This window comes from Danio rerio, chromosome 7, assembly GCF_052040795.2.
Source record: "Danio rerio strain M-AB ecotype USA chromosome 7, GRCz13ab, whole genome shotgun sequence".
Classification (NCBI taxonomy): domain Eukaryota; kingdom Metazoa; phylum Chordata; class Actinopteri; order Cypriniformes; family Danionidae; genus Danio; species Danio rerio.
In genome coordinates, this window is record NC_141027.1 from 75595001 (window position 1) to 75615000 (window position 20000).

General features: G+C 39.0%; 1 protein-coding gene across 1 annotated transcript in view; it reads right to left on the bottom strand.

Moving 5' to 3' along the window:
* The window catches only part of phlpp2 (PH domain and leucine rich repeat protein phosphatase 2), a 105880-nt gene that overhangs the window by 64689 nt on the left and 21191 nt on the right, over positions 1-20000 (bottom strand). Inside the window, exon 3 of the mRNA XM_087262243.1 lies at positions 16639-16772. Within this exon, the coding sequence (XP_087118369.1) occupies positions 16639-16772 (134 nt within the window). The remainder of the gene's footprint in view (positions 1-16638; positions 16773-20000) is intronic.

Genomic DNA, 20000 nt, shown 5'->3' on the forward strand with positions numbered 1-20000 from the left:
AAACAGAACAAAATAATAAGTAAATAAAATAGAAAATAAAATAAAATAATAAATAGAAAATAATAAATTATAATAAATCAATAATAAAAATAAATTAAAAATAAATATAAATTAAAGTACTAATAAATCAAATGAAATAAAACTGAATAAAATAGATAAAAATAAAATAGAAAAGAATAAATAGCAATAGGAAATGAATAGAAAATAGAAAATAATAAACTATAATAAATCAATAATATTAATAACAACAATTACAATTAAATAAAATTACACAAAAATTTAAATAAATGCATTAATTAATAAAATAAATTAAATTATTTAAATAAATTATAAAAAATATAATAAAGCAATATAATAATAAATAATAAATATACATTTAATTTAATTCAAATGATTGTATTAATTAATAAATGAAAATAAAACTGAGAAAAATAGATTATAATAAAACAAAATAGAACAGAATAAATAAAATGTAAAATAAAATATGATGTATAAGTAAAACATAAAGTAAAATAAAAACAGAATAAAATAGTATAAATAATATAAAAAAGAATATATACAAATAGAAAATAAAATACAAAAAGAAAACAACACATTATAATAAATTATAATAAACCAATCATATTAGACAAAAAATATTTAAATAGAAATTAAACCTTAAGTTTAAATCAATGCATTAATAAAATAAAATTAAACTGAATGAAATAGATTAAAATAAAATGGCAAAAATAAAATAGAAAGTAAAATAAAAAACATTTATTATAAAATTAAATAAAATTAAAATAATAAAATAAAATAATAAATAATAAATAAATAAAAGATAAAAAAATTTAAAAGATAAAAACTATTATATGTTATATTTAAATTAATGCATTAATTATTAAAATGAAATAGAATAAAATAGAACAGAATAAAAAATATATAAATAAAATTTAAATATAAAATATAAATTTAAATTAATTCATTAAAAAATAAAACAAAACTTTTTTTGGCCTAAGTGTAAAGATTTAGCTATTTTTTTGCAAAATAAAATTTGCAACTATTTGGATTACACTGTTTCGGATTGCATCACAAAACACACTTGCAGCCAATAAGCAGTATGGGGTGTGTCTAATGCGACTATACTGGAGTTAAAAAAGAGGGTGTGTTTAAAACAGCATGTGTTTTATGCAGCGAACACCCTTCCAGCCGCAACCCAGTACTGGTAAACACCTGCTGGTCTGAGTCTTTCAGAAACTCCTGATCTACAGCGATATTCACGCACAACCAACACTGGGGTTTACAGAAAATGAGTGACTGCCAGTGAGTGGCAGCTCTGTGGACGCAAATGCCTTGTTGATGTCAGAGGTCAGAGGAGAATGGCCAGACTGTACTAGTACCAGACTGCATTCCAACCCGGTACTAGTAAGGTGTACCTAATAAAGTGGCCGGTTATGTACGCATAGCATTTGAATGATATACTGCTCATTCGAAAATATATTCTGATAATATCATGATGCTTTATGGCCCTGCTGAATGTGTGGTCAGATCGAGGTGCATCTGAAAGGTCGTATAACTCCTCTGCCAACAAATGCATGACTTGTTAATAATGCATTAAATGTATCTGTTCTGTCTTTTGTGGTGAACTATACATTACATTGGCATACAATAGCATATACAGAGAAGCAAAAAGTGTCTCCAATTGCTCATGGAACCAGTGTTGAAGTTTTGAGTTCCCTCAGTAGATGAGCTCCAGAGCTCATCCTTCATGTTTTCGTGATTAGTTCAAGTCTTCTCTTTCAATCCCACTGTGCTCTTGTTCTCCATAAGTTTTCATTTTCCTCGCGGATTTCTCACAGTCAAAGTCCATCATTTGTGTTGTGTGTTTGTTATTAGCAGGGCTTCATGCTGCTCTTGGCGAGTCCTCCGTAAACCTGTATTTCCGGCTCAACTGGTCCCCCGCGAGCAGCCTTAATCTATGCGACGTTATATCGTTTAAACAAGCAGACTTATTCATCATCTCTCTCTATACGGGGGATGTTATTTCTGAACTCTGCAGGACCGTTTCTGCATTTTGCTCCATTTTGATGGAGGCTAAACTCTTTGAAGCAGATCCAACGAAGACAAAACAACTTGATATACTGAGAATTTAATATAGACAATCAGACTGTACATCTGAATTGGACCTGCACTCATCGGCCACTTTATTAGGTACACCTGCTTAACTGCTTGTTAATGCAAATTTCTAATCAGCCAAATCACATGGCAGCAACTCAATGCATTTAGACATGGCCAAGACCAACGGCTGCAGTTCAAACCGAGCATCAGAATGAGGAAGAAAGGGGATTTAAGTGACTTGTTGGTGCCATCTGAGTATTTCAGAAACTGCTGATCTACTGGGATTTTCACGCACAACCATGGGTCCGTTCTTCGTACGTGGATTACTCAGTTAGCTGGATTTGGATATTGACGATTTGACACGATCCAGGATCGTTTCGTTCTTCAAAGCTGATCCGAGAGTTGTTGTCATAGCAACAGTTCTGCTAGGTCAAACCTGATCGGGAGCAGGTTCAATTCATATAAACAGGATTAGATCGGCTCAGTTCAAAGATAATACAGTAAGTATGTTCCCAATTCTGATATTTTCTTACAGTAGTAGTTATATACACTTGGGAAAATTGTATATATATAAAGTTATAGTTATTAATAAAATAAATAAAGTTATACATATTAATAAAACGTATGCAATCTGCACCCTCGAAATGAAAGTACAAAGACTGCCACCTGCTGGTGCAAAGAGAAAACTTATTGATATGAACTTTTTAGATCGCTTTAGTACAAATTGTGTATAATAGAAATGCACAATATGTGACTTTTTTTAAAGCAATAATACATTTATGCAGTCATAAACATGTTTTGATAGTTAATATGTCGGTGATTTGATGCTTCACAAAAGTTGCAGACGCCTTTACCAATATGAAAATGCTTTTGTAAACATCCAGTTATTCTTTACACCGATTAAAAAACGGCTACTATAATAAACAAAATCTTTTCTAAATGTAGAACTAAATACACTGATTTGCATTGAAATACATGATGAATACACTTGACACATGACAGTGTAAAGCCTGCAGCTCACAACAAATGTGGAAAGTTATTGTGTGTCATATTTAACAAGCCGTTTACTGCTAATTTGATGTAATTTTGCTCACATGGATAATTGAATATTAATCAGATGATGTCATTACGCTGCTGTGCCGTCAGCCAATCGTTGCATTGCTGATCATGATTTCTAGGATCGATAGATCTGTCCTTCACAACACACGCAGCGATCTCAGATCAGTTTATCCAGACATTCTAATCTGATTCGCGAACTTGTTTGAAGAACCAAATTAGCGAGAGAACAGTTATCAAGATTAAAAGATCCAGGATCTGCCAAATCATCTTAGATCATTTAAGCGAGGTACGAAGAACGGACCCCATCTCTACGGTTTACAGAGAATGGTCCGAAAAGAAGAAAATACCCAGTGAGCGGCAGTTTTGTAAACCACTCGTTACAACGGAGGTCTGCAGAAGAGCATCTCTGAACGCACAACACGTCCAACCTTGAGGCGGATGGGCTACAGCAGCAGAAGACCACACCGGGTGCCACTCCTGTCAGCTAAGAACAGGAAACTGAGATTAAAATTCACACAGGCTCACGAAAACTGGACAATTGAAGTTTGAAGAAATGTCGCATGGTCTGATGAGTCTTGACACAACAGTTTTTTTGAATCTCATTTGAGCAGTATTAATTTAACCCCTAAAACTAAAAACGTTTTTCACCCACAGTATTGATCATTTTGAATGAAAAGTACATCGCTGCAACAACAGCCCCTGCTAAACTACCGTATTAATGATATCTTGATATCAAACAATGGTATCTTGAGGTCAAACTCTCTTATTCTAATCGCTGTACCACAAAACTACCGCAGGAAAAGCCTGAGTGCACAAGCATTACGGCATCTGTTATGCTCAAGTCCTCCCACATCTCGTCCTGCCAATGCAAACACATTAAAGAATCTATTGCACTTCCAGTATGTGGACGATGTGCAATTACAGAGGACAGTTTAGTGAGATCTCAAAGCCTGCGCTTCAGATCTGAGATTGAAATATGAGCCTCCAGTTCCTGTCGCTCTGCCAAAGGGTTCAGATAACTAAGCGGCTCTCGATTTACAGATCATACCTGCGCCGACCGTTTCAGTTTTTATTCAGCTATTTTAAACCGCTCTGTTATTGTGTTTTCGACTTTGCCTTTCATGAATGCACAAAAGGATCAAATGCAGGATAAAAAAATGAAATGGAGTTATTAATTTATTCAGTTTCCTTCGGCTTCTATTTCAGAGGTCGCCACAGCGGAATGAACCGCCAACCTATCCAGCATACGTTTTACACAGTGGATACCTTTCCAGCTGCAACCTAGTATTGGGAAACCCCCACACACTCATTCACACATGCGCTCATGCATGAAGGACAATTTAATTTATTTAATTCACCTATAGCGCAAGTCTTTGGACTGTGGGGGAAACCGGAGCATCAGGAGGAAACCCACGATGGTTAGCACTGTTGCCTTACAGCAAGAAGATTGCTGGTTCGAGTTCAAGCTGGGTCAGCTGGCATTTCTGTGTGGAGTTTGCATGTTCTCCCCATGTTGGCGTCGGTTTGCTCCGGTTTCCACCACATCCATCCCAGTCGATCCCAGCTGTAAGAGCAACAAATAATAACTTGACTTCTAGTTGATCATCTGAAAAAGTGGCAGTAGGTCGATTTTTTTGGGGACAGAAACCACCTTAAACTACACATACTGGAAGCCTGTGCTGGCATTTCTCCTGCGGTGTTGCTATCAGTGTGTGAAGAGTGGGAGATAAGGGTTGACAATCCAACACAATGAGCAGCACATTGAACACATTTTATAAGTAGTCAGAAACTTGTAAATAACTCATGAAAGAATAAAGTTACGTTAAAACCAAGCACACCATTGCTTTTCTTGTGAAATCCCCAATAAGCTTGATGTGTCACATGACCCTCTTCCTATTAAAAAAACCAAGGTTGAATGCAAGATGGCCGACTTCAAAATTGCCACCACCCATCTTGAAGTTTGCCCCCTCACATATACTAATGTGCCACAAAGAGGATGTTATTATCAGCAACCATTTCCATTTTATTAAGGTGTATCCATATAAACGGCCCACCCTGTAGATCTGAGTGACTTGACAGGATTCAGCAGTCTGCATGTGTTTGTTGAAACGTACGCATCACATTTCATAATAAACACGATAAATGAACAAAAGATGTAACTACATTATATCTCTTCAGTGTGCGGGCGAATAAATGTTTAATTCGTAAATCTTGCATTTTGCGATCTGAGGTGAGTTTTTTTGAAGTCCCACATACACTCTAAGTGAAATATACTCTTAGAATAACTAAGGGAGGAAAATAAACACTGTATTAGGCCCCATTTACACTAGTGCATTTTAGTTTTAAAACGGCATTTTAGATCAAAAACGATCCGCATCCACACTAGCGTTTCACCTAGCGTTTCCGAACATATCTCCGTCCACACTACGCCACCAAAAACATATATCACGTGACCATTTGCGCACTCTGGGCATGCGTGTTGTAGTATAAACAGAAAGCATGTGTCTCGCTCGGCATTTGGTTATTGTTAGTCAACAAACGCCGGTTGAACAATGAACTTGATGGCAAAGAAAGCAAGAGAGGTATTTTTGTGGACAGACGATGAGGTCGAGTTGTTACTAAACGTAACAAATTAATAACTGCACAATGGCGCCTAAAACAGACAATAGTGCAAACAACGCTCCCATTTCTGTGTCCATGTTGTTGTTTGCAGTGAAGGCTGATCTGCCGTCTTCCGGTAGCGTTAAAGCCATGTGTTACAGTCATGTGATAGGGGCTTGACGAATAAGGGAAGGATACGCAATGACACAAAAGCCCCAATCAGGTAGCGAATCTCGGCAGCTCCGCCTCCGTTTTCAGATGTCTCCGTTTTCCCTCAGCCACACTGAGACGAAGCAGCAGCGTTTCAGAATGAAAACAGCCTCTCCAGCGTTTCCAAAACGCTCCGTTTTCGGCGTAGTGTGGACAGATGGCGTAATCGTAGCAACACTTATGCGTTTTCAAACTAAAACGCATTAGTGTAAACGGGGCCTTAGTAGATGAAATAGCCATACCGTGAGCCTTAAACATCATTGTTTCCATTCAGTGTTAAACCCTGGAGGACAAAAGGCCAGTCAGAACACTAAGCAGACTGTTGCGTGACTTTTGGGGCACACCCTCAAGATTTGCATAATCATCAAAAAACACTAGCCAAATCACAAACTCAGTGCAGTAACTGGGTTTAAATAAACATCACTGTTTAAAATTAGCCAAAAACACACCGCATGTACTCCAGACAGGTCTCAGCTTATGGATTCTCCGTCTGCATCCTGAGCATTACCCCTGAAAAGTTAAGGGCTCCTCTCAGATCAATACCTCATTAGTGGCTAAATCCAGCACCACAGATGATTTATTTCTGTAAAGCCACAGCAACAGCCGGAGGAGCCCATATCAAGACTCCATTTGGTGATGACTACAAAAAATAAATAAATAAAAAAAGAGGACCAGTCCAGCTCTCAGGCTGTGTTTTTGTCTTCCATCGTCTCTCGAGTCAGCGTTTGGCCATGTTCACTCCCTCGGACTGTTCCACGACCACAGCAGGATTTTCAGAAGAGGGAGAGGAGTGACTGAGGAAATGCCTAATGTACTTTCAGAACAAATGCTTTATGCTGCAAATCAAACGCTCTATAAATAAGCTCCTCAGAAGAACTTCCATGCAAAAGAATACACTTTAAAAGAGTCGTGATGGAAGAAAAGATATGCAAACATCCAAAACAATCCTGCGTATTTATTGCGCCGGGTGTATGACAGGGCCCTTGATGTTGAAAATTCAAGTTTAACTGAGTGACCAATACAGACGGTTCAACACAGGCTTATTGTGAAAACGTAACCCAGTATACACTTCTGGAGAGCGCAAATTAGGTAGCCAGAGCTACGTATATACTGTAGCTGCATTTCATCTTTAAAATGAACACAAGAGGGCAGTATGACGCAGCCGACAGCTTCCGTTTTTTTTTTTCATGCTTACCAGCTGTCCACTTACCTCCATGTGGACGGCTTTTCCTGTGTTACCAGTCTGCCCAGTGGCTCGCCATGTACGTCAGCAAACTTAAGACGGAAAGAGGAGGAGTTTAACGCGTTGGTGGGTCGGTCAGTCATTCAACAGCAGTCTCTGGTAGATTTAGGCTAGTACAGCAGGTGCGATTGGCACTCACAAGAGAAATTTAAGATCTAAAAAGGCGTACACAGCAGCCTCTGGGGGATTCGAGAAAACAAAAACTGCCAAAAAACATACCTCCTGGGACGTATTTCGCAATCTCCAGAAATGTATACAGGGGTACGTATTAATAATGAGTAGGCCCACACGGAATCTGCGCGCGCAGAATTTCGAAGATTTTCTGCAGAATTCCACAGATTTCTGCAGATTTTTAGCCCATTATTAATTCTGTTTATTTACTTGAGTAAATGTGTAAATCTGAATTTATTCAGTTTTTATTCAGTAATTTATTACTTTTTATCTAATATACAAGCGCATATCTTAGCCTTACCTTGAGTTTGTTCACACTCTGCCTGTATTAACATACATGCTGTATTTTAATAAAGCTAATTTTAATGAATTAGCTCTGACAGCTTTTTCTTCTTTTTTCGTGGTTATGCGCGCATTATATTTCACACGCATATGCAAGGTGACTGAAATTGAAATGAAAATACAAAACATACTGAGCCATTAAGTAAAAAAACAAAACAAAACAACAGTTATACTTTAAAGGAGAACATTGACGTTTTGAAACAAAAAACTGAACTGAAGCCAAATTATTAAAAATAAACCTGCGAGACTTCATTTATGTCCTGCGGCCAGGGCCAGCGCGTCCATAGAGGCGACCTAGGCGGCCGCCTAGGGCGGCAGTATAGAGAGGGCGGCGTCCGCAACACCCCCCTTACCACAGTTATGTCCGCGACACCTTCCCCACCACCCGTGTCCTCAGATATATTCGCGCATAGGCGACAGAATAGAGAGGGCAGCGTCAGCGACACCTCCCTCTCTCCCTCAGCACCCGTGCGTCCTCAGTTATATCCGTGCATAGGGTGGCAGAATAAAGGTCCGCGACAACTCACTTCATTTTCATAACCAGTCACTTTCGTTTTCACATTGGGGTTGAGGGCTGCGTGATCGTCCTCTGCCAAGAGCGGCAGTTCAGCTTGCTCCGGCCCTGCCTGCGGCAAAATTATTTTTATTATAGGCTACTTTTAATGATCTGCTTGAGGTAGATCAATTTATTTTTATGCTTTTGAAAAAGCAGCATTCAACTTAAGCTCTTTAGACCATGCGCCTGACTGTTTCTTAGTGTTTCACCTGTATAGGCTATTTCTGTCCGTTCGCATCCCGTCCCTTTGTGCCTCCTGGCGGCTTATTCACAAACTGCGGTCATACACTAAAAACAGAGCGGCAGCAATTTCAAACGGCGGCGGTATAAGCTCCGGCGGCAATGGCCACTTTGAACTCTCACCTACTGTATTAAGGTTTTAGTTATGATACTCCGCTAGATACTCCCAAAATAATTCCGCAGAAATCCGCAGATTTTTACCAAAATTCTCAGCAGAAATAGCAAAAAACGTCTTCAGATTCTGTTTGGCCCTGATGATGGTTTGAATAATTTCAAACAACTAAAAATGTCAATAAAAGTCATATTTTTGAAACATTTCAACATCAAAAGTTGTTGGAGGAAAGACTAAGGTCCCGTAACGCAATTCAAATGCATAAATAAATGTGCAGAAAAACAAAAAACATGAATCTCATAATAATGAAAACTGCTAATTTACAGATTTATATACAGTAATTTCTCTTTAATAAATGGTGCTCTGGCACCCTTCCACTATAATTATTACAGCAATGTGACAGACATTTTTACTGTAAATAACTTCTTTTATTTAGCAGCTGAAATGTACCTTGAACTTTATGTTGGAAGCAATTACACAACGATATACCTTACGGAGATAAAAACCAGCCAGTTCACCATGACACAGTACTGGAGATGAGCGCAGCACAAACATAAGCACTAATGTGTTGTTATTATCAACAAACTAGCGTTCAATTAATGTTTCTGGCAAAACAAAGCAATAAATATGACCCCGAGTGAAATTAGGCAGGCCATATCCACGACTCAGTCAACCCAACAAAGAGATTGTGAGGCGTGAAATAAAAGTACAGCCTTATTTGTTTGTGTTTTTACAGCCATGTTTTATTCTGATACATAATATGCAAATTATATTCAATGTATTCATGGGCCTCTTTAGAGAAAACATAATGGCCGCTTCACTGTTGAATATATTTGTATGATAATAGCACTCTTCCACAGGCATACATTGTGAATGAAAAGTACACATACTTTTAAACTACTTATTAAGAAAATATAATATAATTAATATAGTTAATTATATATAATTATATTAATATAGTTTATATATATTATATATATATATATATATATATATATATATATATATATATATATATATATATATATATATATATTAATTATATTAATATATATATATATATATATATATATATATATATTAATTATATATAATTATGTTAATTATATTAATATAGTTAATAATATAGTTATAATATAATAATATAGTTTAAAGGGCACCTATGATGAGAATCATCTTTTGTAAGCTGTACAGTGGGTATAGTGTGTCCACAGTCATACTGGAGTGATATAAAGACAATGGCCCCTATCATACACCTGGCACAATGTGGCGCAACACAACTGTTATTTGCTAGTTTCAGCTTGGCGTAAGAGTTGTTTTGACGTTTTCCACCATGCTGTATAAATAGCAAATGCATTTGCGCTCATATGTGCGCCCAGAGGCCTTCTGGTCTAAAAATGAAAGCGTTCTGAGGCGCATTGCTGACGCGATGCTATTTTGAGAAACTATAACAGATTTTTCAATAGACCAAAACAAAGCCGGTCTATTGTCCAGCGCAGAGCGCGTTAGTTGTGTGCCTCGCTGACACACTGCTTAATACAAACAAGATGTAGAGCAATACACAAATATCTTTACACATGAAAAAGAATAAAAAATTAAGCATATATATAGGATATAATAAGGATATATAAAGGATACAAATATAAAGGATTAAAATATTAAAAAACGTGTTATTTTGTAGCCTACATAAATATAAAAACCATACTTTTATGCCTTCTTCATCTCGGGAGGCTTTTTTAGTTTATTCATGACAATTTGCTTTTGTATAATGTTATCATTATTAGCAGTATTATTTATTATTTGCATATTTATATTTGTTTTATTAAAAACAAGCTTAGATTTGTCCACCTGTAAGGTTTTAGACCATATGGGGCACAGCATGTGTATTAGGATATAACTCAGCTTTTTGAGCACACTTCGTTATTATTGTTCATTTATTCGTTTACTGGAAATTAGAACTGAATTTAGAAATAGTTTTGAAACAAATCTTTGCGCTTAACAAACGAAATTAATTATTTAATGGCTAATTGATGTCTGTGTGTACAAGGTTTCCCTATCCACGAGAGCGAAAGTGAAAGTTAATAATTTATCTCTCATTCTCGTGCTGCAGATGCTCTGTTTAACTGTTTTCTTGCTAGTGAAATGCTCCGTTTTTCCACCTTCACTTACTTTACGTCCTGTAAATAGCAAATGCGCTTATGGCACGACGCAACTGACTCTTAAAGGGAATGGAAGATGAGACTCTGATTGGTTTATTCTCAAAACACACCTATAACTCATTAAGAGAATAAACTCAACCCTTTTAAATCATGCACCGCAGCGCAAAGCGGATTTTTCCATCCTTAAATGAGCAAAAGTGGATTCTGACACGCCCTGAATGCATTTGCGCCTTGCGCTTTGCACTTTCCATATGGATTGTTAAAATAGTCATATAAGTCACTTTTTTTTAAATTTTCTGACATTAAAATAGGATCCAAATCTCTCCAATTTTAAGGCCTTTATTTAATCCCTTTAATTAAGGCATTTTAATCCCTTATTATGGTGGGCATATCCCTTATTTTCACATCCCAATGTTGACATGTATGATCCAAGTAAGTGTTTATAGATAAATACACTAACTAACTAACCAACTAAACAATTAAATAAATGATTTCTGCTGATATTCGACTAAATCTGCACAGAAAAAGCTACCAAAAATGTAATCAGGCTTACAATGATAGTGTCTGTAAATGACAGAGCCCTAAATATGATTATTAAATAATATTATTTATGAACGACACACAATGCGAGTTCAGCATTCGGCAGCTGCAGGTGTGTCAACACTATTATAATCACAAATAGAGTTTGATTTATTCTCACATGGAGAACAAAACTGCCCATTACATCATCTGCCCCATTTGGAAAAGCTGCACATTTTGTTATTCCCCAGAAACCAGTAAAGCCTCGCGATGTCAAATAAAGACAAGTGAAAATCAATAGTTGGCGTCGGATCAATGCAACATTGTGAGAAAGTACCATTACCGAACTATACGACATCGATTGTCTTCCTCACCGTGCAGATGCCGGGATGGGTGTGTTTGGAGGTTTTGGGACGGCAAACACACAGCGCTCTATTCCACTAAGTTTTGCTTGTCCCCCGAGTCACGGTGTACAAATGAGGAGGACACAGGCCATCCGTTCAGCCATATATCAGGCGGACGGGACGGGACCTAAGGATGAGCAATGTAACGTCTCCGTACCCCTGCGGAACTGACAGATGGGCATTTACTCACTGCCCGGACCAAGGGGACCAGGGGAGAGAGTCTGCATCTCACACACACTCGTGAAGGACAGTGCGGAGGACGCATCCACATGCAGTTATCAATAGATGAGGTTGAAAGCTTTCTATTATGGTATTATTACAGCTGTCAAACATGATCAATCATCACCGGTTGCATGCGATACAAAAATATAACATTAACATAATGTGTGTGTTTGTACAGGTATATGTGGTTTACAGGGACACAAATGTGTATAATAACATGGTTATGACTAAGTTGTACTCTATTATGATAGTTTACAGGGTCACATCTCATGTCCCTGTAATGCAAAATACTTAAACGTCAAACTGAACGGGGTCTTTTGACATTCAAATGCTGCCACAGGTTTCCTGTAAGGGTTGGGTTTAGGGATAGGGCCAGTTTATACAGTATAAAATATGTTATGCCTACGGAGTGCCCTTGTAAACCATGTATACAAGTATGTGTCTATGTGTTTGTGTAGAGCAGGGGTTTTTAAACTGTGGGTCGCACAGTGAACAAAGGTGGGTCGCGGAACGTCACATAGCTGCAGCTATATTTACAGTGCGGTGAATCAAAACCAGTACGATTGACGGCAATAACTTAAAAGCCTCTTACCCTAAAAAGATCTAAAGTGTGTTTCCTACAAAAAGACAAAGCTGGTTATGTTTCACAGTTGTCTTTTTCTTTTTTGACGCTCGACATTACAAGCACTGCTGCGTTTGAGCTCTCGTAATCTGCGTTTAGCCGGTAGATCTCGCGCAGAGCGGTGCTCTCAGTAAGGGACCGTCGGGAAAAGTGCTTTTTTTTTTTTTTTGGTTCGTCCTGCGTGTTTTATTTTAAACACAACTAAGTTTCTCTTAAATGAGCACAAACAGAATTCGAATTCTTTATTATAGATCAGTGCATTCTTACATTAACACCTCTGTTATCAAACAAAACAATGAGAGATTCATTTCCTGCTCTACACTAAATAACTAAAGTAACTTTAATCAATATGCAAATACAATTAAAAGTGAAACAGATTTTATCGCTTTATTTAATTTCTGCATAGGCCATTGATTTTAATAGGCTAAGCCTTTTATTTTATTGTCAATATTTTCTAATGTTTGCTATGTATTCTATCATTTGAAGCTATGTGTTGTCCCATATTTTTTACATCCCAACAGATTGCTAATCAATAGATAGCTATAGTGCTATCTGTTAGTTTTAACGTCAGCTAATGTTATGGAAGGGCATAGATGTTATGGAAAATAGTAATAGTAATGTAACTACCCCCATCATCCCTTCCTCAAGCAAATGTGTAAATATAAGATCTATTCAGCGATAACGTTAATTGCATTGGCATATTTATCTGACTTTTTTCCAGCTTGTAGTCGATCAAAAAGCGATTTAGTTTCTTAGGACAATATACACTAGCAGTGAAGTTTACAACGATGTGACGGGGCTTGATCATAATCCAGGGGCTTGATCAAAGGTTGATCATATTCTCTTCTGAAAAAAGAAGAGTATCTTTTCAACAAAAAAATGATCAGAGTTACAGCCAGCATCCCACAAAAAGCACTTCGAGCCCCATTTTGTGCATATCAAATCGCAAAATCCAAAAAGCTGCACACCATTTATTTTTGACTGCTTTGAATGGAGACATTTTTTTTACCCATTTTTCCATAATAAAATATTCTATGGGTCTTGAGATTGAATTACTTGCCTAGGTGGGTCCCGGAATAAAAATGTTTGGGAATCCCTCATGTATAGTATCCATTATTTTGTCCTAAATTCTCCCACTATACCCAAGTATGACAGTCTTTGCATCCTGAATCTTACGGTGCTTTCACACCTAGACATTTGTTTCGAAACCGGTCTTGTTTGCCCAGTTAGCGCAGTTCGTTGGGCATATGTGAATCCAGCAATCGCGCTCAGATCTGTACTCATATATGTTGAGCACTGTACATAAACACTATGAGGAGGAAAAACACATTTTGCTGATGCATTTGTTTTTTCAATCTGGCTCTGCAATCTCAAACAACCAATCACATTATCAGAAAAAAAACAGGAGAGGTTTGTACATGATGGATACTGGAACAAAAGCGTAATTGGCATCCTTTGTGTGACTGAAGAGAAAAAGCTAGAATCAGACACAATCCCCCGAACACTGATGTTGACACACACTGGGAAAAAAAGCCCATTATTCATTCCACTGCTGTCAGTCCAAAAAGCGGAGAATGAGGGGGGAAAAGAAAAAACTCTGCTTACAAAAACACAGATTTGTACCCTTACAGTAGCATTCATGCTGAAAACCGCAGGCAGAAACTGTGCAACACAACACAACAGCTCTAGTGGACTCAAAGGGTTTGATCTGTAAAGCCAGCAAACTGTTCAAAGAGCTCTGGGATTTTTTTTGGCCTGGTAAACACACTGCAAACAATGCCTTTCCGACTTTGTCTTGTTTCTAGTCCAAATCAAGAAGCATTTTGCTGCTGCCTTAAATTTTTTAGTTGAATAAACTAGGGATGGCGAGGAAGTGGCGCAGTAGGTAGTGCTGTCGCCTCACAGCAAGAAGGTCGCTGTTTCAAACCTCAGCTCAATTGGCGTTTCTGTGTGGAGTTTGCATGTTCTCCCTGCCTTCGCATGGGTTTCCTCCGGGTGCTCCGGTTTCCCCCACAGTCCAAAGACATGCGGTACAGGTGAATTGGGTTGCCTAAATTGTCCATAGTGTATGAGTGTGTGTGTGAATGTGTGTGTGGATGTTTCCCAGAGATGGGCTGCGGCTGGAAGGGCATCCGCTGCGTAAAAACCTGCTGGATAAGTTGGCGTTCATTCCGCTGTGGCGACCCCGGATTAATTAAGGGACTAAGCCGACAAGAAAATGAATGAATGAATGAATGAATGAATGAATGAATGAACTAGGGATGCGACGATTAACAGGTTTCACTATTAACCGTGATTTAATCCGTCAGGGTTAAGTAATCGTAAAGGCTTCTTAACACCATGTTTCTGCACGGAACAAAACTGCAGCAACTAAACAAAGTTGTGCCAACTGTGAGCTAGTTTGTACACCGAGACTAATAACCCCGCACACTGGACTGACAATGACTGAGGCTATTCATTAAGGCAAGCTCGTTCAAGTTTGTTATTTCCAATGGAGGGACGCGCACGCAACACAACGTGTTCACGCTTTTCAGACGCACCTAGTTGAGATGACAGGGGCTTTTGTGACCGCAGGAACTGCATACGGCTGAAGTCTGAGGAAGAAGCAATGGAAAGTACAAAGGGTTTGCAGACCCACTTACAAATAATGGCGCCGATGAGAGCGATCATGTGGCGAGTGTTGATCTGCCAGCCGAGATTAATCGGAGTGCTGAAAGTCTCAACCCGTTTCACACTGCAAGTGTGAGCAGCGCATGTTTTTTTTTGCCGTCCATGTTAACAGTTTAGAGCTTCATACTGCACGCAGAAGCAGCGTGTCAGCGCAAGGCGTGAGTATCACTGAAGCAACAGTGCCGGGATAGTTTTGGCTCTGGGACTATTTTGCCACGCTGCACACGCTAAATTAAGCTGACAATGCATTGATAATGACCAAACACATTGAATGACAGTAAAAGTAGCAATTTTACCCAATAAATGCATCAATAATATCCACTGATTTTAATATAGTCATTCATTCATTCATTCATTTTCTTGTCGGCTTAGTCCCTTTATTAATCCGGGGTCGCCACAGCGGAATGAACCGCCAACTTATCCAGCAAGTTTTTACACAGCGGATGCCCTTCCAGCTGCAACCCATCTCTGGGAAACGTCCACACACATTCACACACTCTCATACACTACGGACAATTTAGCCTACCCAATTCACCTGTACCGCATGTCTTTGGGCTATGGGGGAAAATCAGAGCACCCGGAGGAAACCCACGCGAACGCAGGGAGAACATGCAAACTCCACACAGAAACGCCAACTGAGACGAGGTTCGAACCAGCGACCCAGCGACCTTCTTGCTGTGAGGCGAACTTGCTACCCACTGCGCCACTGCCTCACCTCTTATATAGTCAATCAAATTAACTTTTAAAACAGCAACAAATATGTATTTAGGCCAGAACTACAACACCGAATTTGAAATAATTTTAGTTTTAAACTAGTGGGGTTTTGAAATCAATAAATGCAAATAATCGGGATAACCGTGAAACGTGTAATGGTACAACTAAAATTTATAATGGTTGCATCCCTAGAATGAACATAACTTATAGTCATCTCAACATAGGGTGCTTTCACATCTGTGGTTCTGTTCATTTGGTCTGGATCAAGGGCAACAAATGATACATTGTAGCATTTTTCTGCCGTCGTTGTGTCCTTTTCACACCACATTGCTGGCTTTGGTCCGAACCAGTTGAAAAGAACCAAAATGCAGTCATCTGACAAAACCCACATCACTCATTGGCCAGATGTTATTGAACGCATTTCCTAAACTGCTTTTCGATTGGTCAGAATTCACCTGCGGGAAAATGCCAGTGGAACTCCTGCAACTGGCAGAGCTGTGAATTAAACTAAACGCTACTGGTTATTTTTTTAAAGGGGAGGATCTACACTTTTTCCATTTTTCAGTTGAGATTACGTCAAACATTGAATGAAAACTGCCCACTTCAAAGCACTTCACGGGACCTTGAGATATTTGGACTAGAAACAAGTTTTTTTTGGAGTGCAGAGCATTCGGACTGAACGCAGCCCCAAACTCACCACTGTAGAAGCGGATCATGCAGCTGAGGTCTGAGTTGGCGGCCTCCTGCTGGACACGCAGCGGGTCTTCATAGCCCATTGCCGTCAGGTAGTCGTAGACCATCTGAAGAGGGCGCTCGGAGGGGTCCAGCCTCCTGCAAACACACAGTTCAGAACAAACCTAAACATTGACCCATAAATAAAAGTAAAATGCTCAGTGGAATACAAATGGACTATTTAAAAATGAAAACTTCAACTATTTATTTAAAGGAAAGGACGGTGTGGTGGCGCAGTGGTTTGCGCTGTCGCCTCACAACAAGAAGGTTGCTGGTTTGAGCCTCAAAACAAAAATCCATTGTGTGGAACCCAGCTATTTACCATTGTATGTAAAATTGTATACTTAAGCGTTTCCAAACAAAATGCTGCACAGTATTTAGCACTGACAATACATACTGGGATCCCCATAGTTATTTCATATTTTCTCAACACAAATTAATTAGGTTAACTTAATCATTTTTACAAACTTAAGTGAATTGAACATAAAACAATTAAGTTGTCCCCGAAAAAAATAAAAACGTTTAAAGGTGCTGTATGTAAGTTTGACACCTGGTGGTTGAACTAGGTATAGCATTACTGGATCAAAACAAATGCAAGCACAGTTTGCCAGATTGACGACATAAATAGGAGCGAGCCTGACTGTCGAGCCTAAAGGCTGATTTAAAGCTGAGTTAAACCGTGTTCTAAATAAAAGCAACGACACGTGATAGAAGGAATATTTATCATATTAAAAAGAGTTTTGTCCTAATCAACACCTCGAATTACTAAAAGAAACAGTTTCTATTTCTTGCAGCTGAACAACAGGATAAACTGACAACGGCTACGTTTACATGGACATCAGTAATCTAATGATTTGCCTATGCCGTATCACGAAAAAACCCTCTGCATTTCGCAGTGTATTCGTCTGTGGTCCTTCACTGTCTCGGTAGGTGCAAAAAATAGCGTCAAACAGCCGTGTGTGTATCGACTATCCTGTCGCTAAATGCGGCGAAAAATCCACAGCTCTTAATCTGAGTTCAGTTTAGTTTGACTATGATCTTAATCGGATTAAATTAATAAAAATATGAATAAAAAAACTAATTGTTTACATGGTCGACTCTTAATCAGAGTGTTGTTAAATAATTGTGTCCATGTAAACGTACTCGATGTTTACCACAGGTACACCTCACGTGCTTTGTTCAGTATTAAATGCTAATAATGTGAGTCTGAATGCCATTTTAGACTGCATTTATTGCCATATACTGAAAGCAGCAGCAGATAGTTCACCTCAGATCTGGAAAATTTGCACACCAGACACTCTCAGTGGCGCGGCAGAAACATGAAGTGTCACGAATTGTCATGCCACGCAATGCATTCCAGAACTCCGGCCTCCACCAGGGCAAACACAATGGCGCCCCAGGCCCAGCCGCGGACCCGCCGCTGCGTGCACCCCAACAGAAACCCAGAAACAGCACCTATTCACAGGGAGCTTCTTTGTTCGTGAGAAATGCAAACAGCTGAAGTTTAAGGTAGACGCAATGAAAAGTACACATGTTTGCAAACCTAACAAAAGGTACAAACAATAATTCCGATTAGAGCGATCGTGTGGAGAAAACTGATCTTGTGTTGAGCCCAATGAGCCTTACATCTAAAAATAGAGCAAGGCTGTTCCTTTAGTGATGTCGCTTTGACTCACACGCTGAAAATGGCGGATGTAAATCGACAAACTAAGGATATGGGGACGCGCCTATCAATCAATATAGACACTCCTACATCAAGTTGCGGTCGCTCTGAAAACCGATCCAATTGGTCCACCGTTTAAATTTTTTTTAATTGAAAAAAAAAAAGGACTGTGTGTGTTTCTATCCCCCCAATATGACGTCTATACAATATATACCTACACACATGTCTGTCCAAACAGCTTGAAAAGTAGATTTTTCACCATAGTGGCCCTTTAAACTATTAAAGTGACGATTGGGTGCGGATACATATATTAGATAAAACTATATGTGCGGGCCGGTGGAGTTTGGATGATTATTATGAAGCCGCGTATCCGGGTGTCATTTCAGCTGATCCGCGCATCTCTAATTTGCTGATATTGTTACTTCAGCATACATTAAACTGACTATAAGAAACTTAGCAAGTACATGTCAACTTAAGGCTGATTTATACTTCTGCGTCAAACGCCGGCATATGCTACGTCGTTGATGTATAGCCCTTCGTCGTGGCCATCCGCGTCACTGACGTGCATCTCTCAAAAAATGTAACTACACGTTGCAACAACGCATAGCGCAAGCTCTGTGATTGGTCGGCTTGGTGTCGCTGACAAGTCTGGGCGGGACCGAGAGCCGCGCGAATGGCGCGAACCCAATGGAGCGATTGTTTACAAGTGTGGAGTCCCGTGAAGGAGCTCCGGATGGAAAGTTTTGTTTTGTGTTGACCTCATAGTTAAAGTTGTTGCACGTCCGCCGGTTCCTGCCTCAAAATGAGCGAGTTTGAGCCACTTGTACATTCAGGAAGTGTTCAGGAAAGCAAAACAGCAGCGAAGAAACTCGACACAGAGGAACATTTACACCTCACTGCCAACTAGTGTTTCGGAAGTGTTAATGCAGACCAACAGAGACAGCGCGCAGAAGTATAAATGCACAACTACGCGCGTTGCATGCGCGGTTACGCCGGTCACTTGACGCAGAAGTGTAAACCAGGCTTTACACTAATCCCAACACTAACAGTCTTCTGATAATCTAATGAGAATAATCTGGCATATAGATGCAAATGCAACTTGAATTCAACAAACCGACCATCAAAATAAAGTGTGACCAACAAGTAGTTTGAACAAGCAGCAAAAGTCATGTTTTTATGATGCAGTGCTGGCCTCTCAGCTGTTAACAAGCGTGATAAAACACAGGTGTTTGGATTTGAGATCTAATATCCCCCAGCGCTGAGTGTTTTCCCAGAGCAGCAGAGAGATAATATTTCCAATCCACTGGGATCACGTCTCGGCCAACTCAATATCTCAACATTCATTAAAAACCCAGCCCATGACGTCTGGCGATATTCCCCTTAAACAGGGCAAATAATCAGTCTGCCGATCTGCCTGGATGATCCGTTCACGGTGTGGCGGCATCCTGCTTTTTTATTAAAACTGTCCGGCCTCATGAAGTCGTCCACCTTACACGGGACCGCCGCTTTCCTCTATCTGATTTAATCATCATTTCTTTCCACCACTTTAATCCTGTTCAAGAATGTTAAAGAAATGACATCATGTTTTGATGTCTGAAAATTAACTTAGCATTACATACGAGCTTATTTTACAGAGGAAAGTATTTTTTTTTCCATCAAATTTT